Genomic DNA, 12170 nt, shown 5'->3' on the forward strand with positions numbered 1-12170 from the left:
TAAGTATTTGCCCTCATTGAAAAAGTAGACTAATTAAATAGATTTTTCTTTGCATTCCCGCAGTGGTCGTCTTTGTAAACTGACATAGCTGGTCTAGAACCAAACATCCCTTGGATGACCTCAAAGCTAAATGACGCAACCTGGAGATTGTAAGTCGAAATTTGCATATGTATTGTCAAATATGCCAGCATCTTTTACTTTAGCTCATTACTTTCTCTTTCACTCCATTCAGTAGGTGTTAAGTTCCTTTCTAATTCTCATTTTTGAAATAAAAACTCATACCTTTTCAGTACATTTTTTTAAATTGTATTGATTCGTCAGTAGATTTTTTTTCTGGCAAGACTTGAGTTGAGCAAATTTTTTGAGTTTCAATCGATACCAAAGATTTAAAAACATATTTAGGTACATACATAATTTATTGGTTTCAATAAACTCTTTCATACATTGACATTTTGGCTTACAAAAATTGAAAAGTTACATCCAAAATACAAAACAAAATCGTAATTTTTTTTTTATAAAATAAGTATTTCTAACTGTAAGAGTATTTTTAAGCATAAAACAAAAAGAAAACACATTTGGAATTCTTGCTAGAGCTCTTTTGGAGTCGAAAGCAAAAATAACCTTCTCATAATGTTTTGACTAGATAAATCTAGCCCTAGTTTGAATCTTGGTACCACATCGCTAGATTTTTAGCTTTCGGCGTTAAGGAGCTTCACGACTTTGTTGTATAACTTTTAAAAATCGCAGGCTATCTCTCTTATCATAAAATTGTGCAAGACAACTGTTACAGTTGACACTTAGTATTCAAAAGGAATGCTTGGCACGGGGTATTTGTAGCCTTCATCCTTAGGGGTTGGTTTTGGCTGTGGTGGAGGTGGGCGTGTCACTGGTGGGGGTGGAACACGAGTCACTGGTGGTGGTGGAGGACGAGTGACTGGTGGTGGTGGACGTGTAGTTGGCTTAGGCGCAGGTGGCTGTGGTTTATTGGTGGGTGGCAAGTAGGTTGGAGGTGGTTTCGTCACTGGCACTGGTGGACGTGTCGTCCTGGGTGGGGGTGGACGAGTCACTGGTGGAGGTGGACGAGTAGTTGGTTTAGGCGCTGGTGGTTGGGGTTTGTTTGTGGGTGGCAAGTAGGTTGGTGGTGGCCTCGTTACTGGAGGTGGAGGACGTGTTGTTTTCGGTGCTGGTGGACGAGTTACTGGTGATGGGGGTGGGCGAGTAGTTGGTTTTGGTGCTGGTGGTTGTGGTTTGTTGGTTGGTGGCAAGTAAGTTGGGGGTGGTCTCGTCACTGGAGGAGGAGGACGAGTAGTATTCGGTGCTGGTGGACGAGTTACTGGTGGTGGTGGACGAGTAGTTGGTTTCGGTGCTGGAGGTTGTGGTTTATTAGTAGGAGGCAAGTATGTTGGTGGTGGCCTAGTCACTGGAGGAGGAGGACGAGTTGTCTTCGGTGCTGGTGGACGAGTTACAGGTGGTGGTGGTGGACGAGTAGTTGGTTTTGGTGCTGGAGGCTGAGGTTTGTTGGTTGGTGGCAGGTAAGTTGGTCCTGGAGTAGTACGTGGTGGTGGTGGTCTTGTTACTGGTGGAGGAGGTGGACGCGTAGTCTTCGGTGGGGGAGGACGGGTCACTGGTGGGGGTGGACGAGTTGTTGGCTTAGGTGCTGGTGGCTGAGGTTTGTTTGTGGGTGGTAAGTAGGTTGGTGGTGGTCTCGTCACTGGAGGAGGAGGACGTGTTGTCTTCGGTGCTGGTGGACGAGTGACTGGTGGTGGTGGACGAGTAGTTGGCTTAGGCGCTGGTGGCTGAGGTTTGTTGGTTGGTGGCAAGTAAGTTGGTGGTGGTCTCGTTACCGGAGGAGGAGGACGAGTTGTCTTCGGTGCTGGTGGTCGAGTTACAGGTGGTGGTGGTGGACGAGTAGTTGGTTTTGGTGCTGGAGGCTGCGGTTTGTTGGTTGGTGGCAGATAAGTTGGTCCTGGAGTAGTACGTGGTGGTGGTGGTCTTGTTACTGGTGGAGGAGGTGGACGCGTAGTCTTGGGTGGTGGAGGACGAGTCACTGGTGGTGGTGGACGAGTAGTTGGCTTAGGCGCTGGTGGTTGTGGTTTATTTGTGGGTGGTAAGTAGGTTGGTGGTGGCCTCGTCACTGGAGGAGGAGGACGTGTTGTCTTCGGTGCTGGTGGACGTGTGACTGGTGGTGGTGGACGAGTAGTTGGCTTAGGTGCTGGTGGCTGAGGTTTGTTGGTTGGTGGCAAGTAAGTTGGTGGTGGTCTCGTTACCGGAGGGGGAGGACGAGTCGTCTTCGGTGCTGGTGGACGAGTTACAGGTGGTGGTGGTGGACGAGTAGTTGGTTTTGGTGCTGGAGGTTGTGGTTTGTTGGTTGGTGGCAAGTAAGTTGGTGGTGGTCTCGTTACCGGAGGAGGAGGACGAGTTGTCTTCGGTGCTGGTGGACGAGTTACTGGTGGTGGTGGTGGACGAGTAGTTGGTTTTGGTGCTGGAGGCTGTGGTTTGTTAGTTGGTGGCAGGTAAGTTGGTCCTGGAGTAGTACGTGGTGGTGGTGGTCTAGTCACTGGTGGAGGAGGGGGACGCGTTGTCTTCGGTGGGGGAGGGCGAGTCACTGGTGGGGGTGGACGAGTAGTTGGTTTTGGTGCTGGAGGCTGTGGTTTATTGGTGGGTGGCAAGTATGTTGGTGGTGGTCTCGTTACCGGAGGAGGAGGACGAGTTGTCTTCGGTGCTGGTGGACGAGTTACAGGTGGTGGTGGTGGACGCGTCGTTGGTTTCGGTGCTGGTGGCTGAGGTTTGTTGGTTGGTGGCAAGTAAGTTGGTGGTGGTCTTGTCACTGGTGGTGGTGGTGGTGGAGGTGGGCGAGTGGTTGGTTTTGGTGCTGGAGGTTGTGGTTTGTTCGTTGGTGGAGGATAAGTTAGAGGATTTTCTGGTGTGGGGTAAATGTATGTGGTACGCTCCACTGGTGGTGGACGAGTTACTGGTGGTGGTGGTCGAGTAGTTGGTTTCGGTGCTGGTGGCTGTGGCTTATTGGTGGGCGGCAAGTATGTTGGAGGTGGCCTTGTCACTGGTGGAGGAGGACGAGTTGTCTTCGGTGCTGGCGGACGTGTTACCGGCGGTGGTGGTGGTCGCGTTGTTGGCTTAGGTGCTGGTGGCTGTGGTTTGTTGGTTGGTGGCAGATAAGTTGGTGGAGGTGGTGGGCGTGTCACCGGTGGTGGTGGAGCACGCGTCGTTGGCTTAGGTGCTGGTGGCTGTGGTTTGTTGGTTGGTGGCAGATAAGTTGGTGGAGGTGGTGGGCGTGTCACCGGTGGTGGTGGAGCACGCGTCGTTGGCTTAGGTGCTGGTGGCTGTGGTTTGTTAGTGGGTGGTAAGTATGTTGGTTGTGGTGGTGGTCTTCTGGTTGGTTCGGGGAATGGAATAACTGGTGGAGGATAATCATAGCCCTCAGCTGCGCGTTCTTTCCTCTGAAATGAAGAACAATTTTATGTTTGTGTTTTAGAACGTACGTCCATTTAATTTGTGGTTCAAGCTCAATGTTGTTATGAGTTACTTACCACAAGTGTATCCGTGCTGGCATTCGCAAAAATACCGGCGACGCAAAGCGCCAAAATGATAAAAGCGCTCCTCTGTAAATAAATTGAAATTAGGTTATAAAATTTATTTCGACTTTCTTTGTAGTTAATTTATATAATATTTTACTAGATCGCATTAGCGTCACTCATTTTCGTATAATTTCTATTTTCGTTTTATTTAATGTCATGTCATTTCATGTTATATTATGCTTTAAATTTTATGTTACAATATATTTTTTTATTTAACAGACTCGTGAATGTAAAATATATGAAAACTCAAGCTCCCCCCCTTTACTTTTATTTCTGGCATCAATTGGCTGTAGTCTGACTATTGCCGTTAATTGTTTTACACAAACAAATTAGTTCAGAAAATTAAAATCTGTGCGAAATCTACCGTTATAAGTAACTTAAAAACACAGATATCTGCAAAAAGTTATAGAGTATTAGTGTTTCCTTAATATAAATATGTATATAAGTATAAGTATTTGGTATATACAGACAAACAGATCTAAATGAATGCCCCCTCTATTAAGTTGGGTGCCTTTTATGTTTTGTTATCTCTATGTTTTATGTTATGTTACGTTATGTTATGAGATGTTAAGTTGTATGTGGCTTCACGTTGTATTTTATTCAGTTATGGAAAATTGACTTTTATTTTGTTAAATTACATAACGCCCATTTGCTGTTACAGTGTCAAAATTCGAAATTGCGAGAATAACGGCGTCAAGATAAAAATAAAATCATATTTGTATCTAATGATAAACTGTTAATTAAAATCGCCCCACATTTTTTGCAAAGCGAAAAGGAGGAGCCTAGGGTTATTTCGGCATGCTTATCTAAAAAGATTTTTTTACTTTTATAGCAAATGATAGTTTTGTTATGTTATGTTGTTTTATATTATGCAATTCGATATAACGCTGTGATGGGTTAATTTATTTTATTTAAATTAAAAATATTCAATTTATTTTATGGATTTTATTTTACTGATTTAATTCAATTAATTCAATCTTTATTTCATCATATTAATTGAAATTTTACAATAATTTAATTTAATTTTTCATTTTATTTTATTTTAACCAACTTCCTCAATTTGTTTCATTTCTGATATTTTTATTTTACCTAAACTTCATATAATTAGTAAAAAACACTCCTTGCTGTTCTTTAGTGACCTTGTGATACTTTGAATAGTCTTTCTTGTCCAAGTCTAGTAGTCCTTGGCTAAAATCTGCAGCTCATCAGCATTGCATTCATAGTAAGTATTTCAAGTCATTTTTTTCTAGAAGTGCTTAAAACATTTCAATTTTTACCTTCAATGTTACCAATAGAAGCATCTTCGAATTGAAATTAGTACCGTAATTAATCAAATATTAAACAAAGCTGAAATCTCATTGTTTGCATACAAATTCCATTAAGCATGCAAATACATACTCACTTTCTGTATAGTAGTTATTCAGATGGAGTGAAGTGATGCCACACCACCACCACTCACCAGTCAGCATTAGCCATTCCAAAGCTTTTAAGCCTCTTCTATGCCAAACTAGTTAATATTTTATTTTAATCTACAAAAATTATTCACGAAAGCCAACAATTATTATACTTTTTTTATTAATTTATACGGTATTCCGGATCTGTATTAACTTACAATTTGCAACTGCCATATTTTAGCATAAATGGATTTGCAGAAAAAAAAGAGTCTATACAAAAGCAATAACCACATTTGCGTACAAAACGAAGAACAAGTATTTAACTGTTTAGGGTTAAAAAATAATGCGCTCAAATTTATTTGCAATGAGGGACATGAGTATGGAATATTTGTTTTTGCTCTTTATATGTATTAAACGAAATCGCTGTGGTTAAACACGACAGACTACTTCTTAGACGAGTTTTTAAATATTTTAGAATACTTAATTCTGCAATTTTGTTCCTTTGCTCGGGAGGTGGTAAATTTTGGCTTTGAGAAAAAGAAACTAAATTTAATTTATGCTAATTGATTGTTCTTTTTGTTAGCGACCAGCAGTGCGACAATGGATCAGTTGATGTATGGCCTCGCAAGTCTTACTTAATTAATGTTTGCCTTTTCGTTTTAATTAAAATGTGATTTATCAGTAGTGAAGATGCTGTTGCGAATCTATGCGGTTAATATCGTTTTAACGAAAGTGAAAGGTATTCAAATATTAATTACTGGCAATTGTGGCAATAATGTTGCTAAAATATTAATTAATTACAATATTATTACGGTTAATGCAAACTGGTTTGCATCTGGTTATATGAGCAAGCTTCTTAACAAAGCGTGTAATCAATAATTGTCAGCGCTTGTAATAATATTTCATTCATTGAAAAGGTTCATGAGAATACCGCTTTTTTCTCTTTGGTTGGCTTTCATTTAATTAAAATTTGTAACATTTTGTGAGCGCTGCAAAGACATAGTGCCCTATTAGTAGTTCTATCAGATTCCTATGGAACTCTCTTCAATTCTCTTGGACCCTTTCATTAAAGTAATACCAAAATAATACTTTTACAAAAATTATACCACCTGAAGGCAACACGGCGTACGCAGTGGTCTAGTGATATGCAAGCTGTATGTTTTGTATTCGATGCGCATCAAATGCTGGTTTTTCTAAAAGCTATCGCTCCTTGACAGAGCAGATCTCCGAATGAGATGAACAATGTCTTTATAGAAAAACAAGCTTCCGTTTTCAGGGGTCATACAACTTAAAACCACTTCAAATGTGGAATAACATCACGCATTATGTATAACTAAGAATGAAAAATTGGTAAGGAAACTTGTTCAAACAAGTTCCAAGTGTGTCTATATATTACTACCGAATGCAATGGAGGTCTTCGATTCGGTGTTAGTGGCTCGGGCTCGCATTTAGTCGACGAATTCCTAATTTTACTTTTATTCACTTTCATATCAAGCTAATATTGGTAGTTCGAGGCATATAACTCGAAATTCAGCGAAAATCAGCATTCTGTCGAAGCGATTTCTTCGAACAAACAAAGCATGATCCTTGAAATTGAAATTTGAAAATGCCGAGCCAAGGAGCACCAGGAGATTTGGTGGCTCCTAAAACACTCAGGCTATAAAGCCCATTGTATTTAAAGCTCTGGAAAGGGAGTAGATAGTCAAGAAGGGAAGGAGAAAAGTATCAGAGAAAGAGATAGGAAAGAATAGAGACAGAGATAGAGATAGTTAGTCCTGCGAGAATTTTCCAGATTTTTTGGCAAATCTGTAAATATCCTCCAGTTTTAGAGAGCGAATATTACTCATTCTCACGACATCGGAACCCAAAACTCGTAGCCGTGCTCTAGCAAAGGCAGGATACTCACAGAGAATGTGCTTAGTGCTATCCGCCTCCTCCAAGCATGGCAGGCACACTGGGTCCTCAATGATTCCAATGGTGGTCATATGCGCTGACCCCATGGGTTGTGTCCTGTAATGATACCGACCATCAACTGAACGTCTTTCCTTCCAAGCTTTAGAGTATGATGCTTACTTCCGTTTTCTACTTCATGCTCTTGAGCAGATCGTAAGAACTTTGTAAGTGAATGTAAAAAAAAAATGTTTGACGGTCAAGGAGGCTATTTTCGGACTATTATGTATCCTTTAACCGACTTCTTTGGGGCTCAATAATCTCTACGATGTGAGCTGGTTGCAAGACAATGGCCTGGAGTGATTGGCGCATTTTCCTTTCAGTTACCTGCTTTTGCGAGGCTAAAATTCAAACCACTTAATTTTCACTTTATCAATGCAATTGCAGATTTATCAGAACCGCAAGTACTGTACTAGTTCAAAATTTGGACAAAGGTTTTGACAGGTGGTCTTACTTAATTGAGGGGACCAAAAATTTTTGCTTGGGACCACCAAGAGCACATTTAGATGATTTAGATCATAAATTTCAAGTGGAAGATCACTAAAATTTTAATTAGCATATATATGTAAAGAATCATTCAAAAATGATACCTAAATATCAGTAGTTAATAAGAAGATCTTTATCAACGGAGAATTTTCGTAAAAAACCTTAACTTTTATTTTATAATTGAAAGGGGGGAAAATGCGAATTTCTTTAAATTATAACATTTTTCCAAACAAACCCTTAAGTTTTAAAACTTATCCGCCAAAATTTTGTGCGGAATGCTTTTTGTTTTACCACATTTATTTTCGAAAATAATCAAGATCAGATTACTGTTACTTTGAAGACTTGAGCCCATCTGAATAAAAGAATAAAGGCAACGACTTAAGAAAACCTCCACTAAGTAAAATCAAATATCAAACCCTTTAATATTAGTAGCCTGTTTCATGTTTTAGTAAACAGCAGCTCAATAATTATTATTTTCCAATTATTACCGTTCATTTTTTCTTTTAACATACTTTCTTTTTTAACCTCTCTCCCTCCTTTTCGGGGTATTCAGCGGCTACCCTTCCTTTGCTACCATAACCTTACCTAACCTAAGAACTATAGTCTAGAACTAACATAATTAATTGCGTTTAAAATTTAGAAATCTCAATCTCTGCAATACTTATGTAAATATTTTTATAGGTGATCGGCACGTGTCTCTGGCCTGTGTTTTAAGTGGTGAAATAAAAAAATCGCATCAGAAATATTAGCATTTGCTTGGCACTCGCATACGGCTGATAGTTTTTAAAACTACATATACATACATAATATTTATCAAATATACGCGGTTGACATGATTTGGCAATTTCAAAAGCATATGCAAATAAATTTAATTTATTCATTTACTTTTTTTATTTTAACTCTTGTTCACTTTCTTTACACCTTTTGTGCTTCGCATATAAGTTTGTATGTATGGATATGACAGGCTCTTTCGAAGGCCAAAAACATGTGTGAGAGCAATAATGAATAAATTAAGAGGTAATTTTCAAAATATTCATTATCATTGGTATTTTAATTTTTAATATGTCATTTGGATCACCATCATTTTGATTGATGAGCGGCACAGTGCGCAACTACGAGATGCTCATTTTAACATTACAACTATAAGAGTGGGTAAATAGTTCAAGGACATACTGAGTTAATTTAAACTGTCTAAAAATAAATACGAATAATTCATCACAGATGCGGATACAGTTGAAACGAGAATAGAACGGAAACATTTTTTATGCCAAATCCAGGTGAGGCACAGTAGTCCTGGAAACATAGAATTTTCCGATTTTTATTGTAAAAAGGATTTTTCTAATATAATTTCTATGAATATTATTATATTTTTCACTTGCTCAGGGAACGTTAATATAACCCAACACTTCGTTACATTCTGGATAGTAAATAACTTTGAATTTCAGAATTTATTTTCAGATTTCCTCTATTCAAAATTTTGATATTTCGCATTTTATTCAACACAAGTTTGCATTAACTTGTGCGCTAGTACCTGTACTTCGTAATATACAGTGGCAAGTTAACATATATTCTTTTTTATAAATGTAAAAAAATTTCATTTAGAGAAAATTGTCTGATCATATTATTTTATTTCTGTACGAACTATAATAAACATCATTTTAGTCCCATCAGAATTATTTTTTTAAAATGGTGGATCTTTCTGGACCTCATTTAAGAGAAAGAGATTATCGGCTGGAAATTGTTGTTGTATTTAAAATAATTATTTTTCTTTCTACGTGAAAGAATAAAAAAAATGTATTTATTTTTTTAACTCTCCGTTGGATATCCTTTTAGAACCTTCGGCTATAATAAAAATATGTTAAATTGACGTCCAAAGTCAAACCAGATCTGGGTGCCCGATGGAGGGTTTAGTTGATCGGCCAAAATGTTCACAGATCAACTCAATAAAAGTCCCTATTGTCATTACCTATAATCCAAAAATACATTTTTGGTTACTGAAATTTGTGCCCTTTATAAGAAAAACGACAGCCATGATGGCGCCTACATTCGGTTCTTATCCTCGCTTTTAATTTAGGAACAGCTAATGAAATTTCGTATATGATTTTTGTAGCTTTTCGTTCGTGTCACCTATACTTTTATACTGGCTTGGAAGAACTAGTGACTTAAGGTTTGAATGCAAAAATTCTCTAAAACTTTACAAATTTTGATAATTAAATATGCAGATTTGTTAGTTTGAGTTCCTGGGCTATTGACTTCTCTGGCCTATTTTAGCCCGTATAAATTTATTTGACCTCTAACTACTTGTATAAATTTATAGAAATAATGTATAGCTGCGGCTTACAAAACGAACAACATATGGGTACTTGAAAGGTTTGCTAGATTTTTTTAATAATTTTCAGTTTTTTGTCTTCTAATTTTTGCTGTCAAATTTTGCTTGTAGCAATTAACTCAATTTTTCATTCACGTAAAAATAAACAAACAGAACAACTCGTGCAACAAAAGCATATCTCACAAGAAAAAAAAAAATTGTTCTATGTTTTAAAAAAATTAAATCAGCAACATTTCTGAAACTCAACTTAAAAACTCGCTTCCATCCAGACAAGTCAAACAAAGCAAATCTTTGTAAATATCCAATTCAAATAAAAGACTTAAGCAACGAACTCGATGCGCTGCACAGAAAAAAATGCGCATTACAATCAAGTACAAATGTATGTGCCACATAACGCTTTATTTGTCCATTGGCTGCTGCTATGTCTAATGCGCGATCATAAAATATACTTTAAATTGCCCACACTAAAACGATAATCAACTAAGTTGACGCTAAAGACGACTACTGTCTGCTGATCAATAGTAACATCAGCAGCAGCAGTAGCTGTTGATAATGATGGTTTTGTTTTGGAGCTGACGCTATTTTGCAATATGAAGGCAAACGTGACTCTGACCATTACGAACAATATTTAATCGCTTAATGCAAAAAGTGATATGTGATTTGTGATTTGTGATGGGCTGTGCTGTGGCATAGTATGGCGTTTGCTGAGTAGCTGCTGCAAAGTAAGCAAAGCAAGCTGCCAAATGGTACTATTTTATTTTTATTACAGTGCCATGCCAGCAGCTACAGTGGGAGCAACAGCAATATTGCGATCAAAATGTCCCCAATGTACTCAGATATATGTATGTATGCGGTATAAACAAATCATATGGCTAGCGCTGTATATGTACAAGGCACAGAATATCAATTGGACTTGCACATCGCTGCCGAAGGTGAATATAATTCTTTCAAGAATTTCTCACACGACACAGAAATATCACGAATAAGCGTTGTATTGCTACTCTTAGCTGCAGTAAAAGCAGCAAAAACTTTAATGATCAATTGAATGCATCATAAGCAGCCACCATCAACCATATCATCACTAATTCAGCTCAGCTAGCGCATCATGTTCGTCATCTAAGTGTGTTTGTACGATATGTGTGCATTGTGCTTTGCAATTGACAACAATTTTTGCGCAATTTACAACATAATTCAATATACATTGCTGTGCTTGCTTGTTTGCTCATTTCTATGAATGTTGAATTTTTGTTTTAATTTTTTCCTTTTTTGTTTTTTTTTTTTGTTTTAGTTTGGGCCATTTAGAAAAGCTCACAAGCCCGGCAGATATTAGACTGCATTCTTCAGTGTGCTCAATTGCATTTAGTAAATATTAAAATTTTATTGAAATGTTTACTGTATTTGGTATTAAAGTTTGCACTTTGGCAATTACTTTTGCGTAAATCTTGTCTTTGTGGGTTCATTGTATAAGTTTATGTGGATTTCACAAGTCTTTTCGTGTTTTTGCATTGTTTATTCGTCTCACTTTCAGTTTTTGAATTCACTTGTTTTAATATTCAATATTTGACTTTTGACCAATCTACTACTCTAATGAGTGCTGATGAAAAATTCACAAATTGCTTTCGTTTTTTTTATTTTAAGGCTAGTAATATTTTTAGTTAAGTTAAAGTTAATATAATTTGATTATATTTTATTTCTTTTTTAATTAATTTTTTGTTTTTATTTATTTCATTTATTTTATTTTATTTTATTTGATTTTAACCTTATTTATTGACTAAATTGTTTTCACTTTTATGACATATATAATTCTCGCTTTACCATTTTGAGCACAATTCAATCACAACTCCCGGTCGTGTGCGCGTAATCCTTTAATTTGTATGTGTGTATGTCTCTTGGTAAAATTTTTTTCGGACGATTAGTCCCTTCGTTGTATCGATTCAGAATTCAACGCTACTATTGAATTCGATCGATCGATCTAACACTGTCAATACAGGCAGGAAAACGATGAACGGACAACCACAATGCCGTTGAAGAAGCTACTAACTATGCGATCTCTGTTGGTTCACTTCTAGGTTGAGTGCGGGTTACCAACTAAACCATCAAAACCTATAGATTTTCTATATATACTCGGAGCAGATGTTTCGGCAAGTCAACGCATGGGCGATAACTGGTAGTAAACTCTGACCGATTGAAGATCGGTATGCTTGAGAGTTCCATTCAGCGCTGGATGCTGGCTAGCTGCCTGGCTGCTTGGTTGGTTGGTTGGTTGGCTGACTGACTGGCTAGTTGGCTTTCAGGTTGGTCGTTTGGTCGCTTGGTTTGATGGCTGCTTTGTTGCTGAGCAAGTTAATGTTTTGTCGTCGATCCGCATTGTTGTTGTGTGTATTGGTGGCAAACATGAGCAAAGAAGATGCTACAATC

The 12170-nt window shown here is 38.0% G+C and overlaps 1 protein-coding gene across 1 annotated transcript; it reads right to left on the minus strand.

Annotated features, from left to right (window-relative positions):
* Positions 1 to 450: 450 nt before the first annotated feature.
* Positions 451 to 11854, minus strand: LOC128862178 (uncharacterized). The gene is made up of 3 exons (XM_054100651.1): positions 11568 to 11854; positions 3546 to 3617; positions 451 to 3455 (listed from the first exon to the last, which is right to left on the minus strand). Exons 1-3 carry the CDS (start codon positions 11568 to 11570, stop codon positions 798 to 800), a joined length of 2733 nt encoding a protein of 910 aa, XP_053956626.1. The 5' UTR covers positions 11571 to 11854; the 3' UTR covers positions 451 to 797.
* Between the last annotated feature and the right edge of the window lie 316 nt (positions 11855 to 12170).

Source organism: Anastrepha ludens, chromosome 4 (assembly GCF_028408465.1).
Source record: "Anastrepha ludens isolate Willacy chromosome 4, idAnaLude1.1, whole genome shotgun sequence".
In the NCBI taxonomy this organism is placed as follows: domain Eukaryota; kingdom Metazoa; phylum Arthropoda; class Insecta; order Diptera; family Tephritidae; genus Anastrepha; species Anastrepha ludens.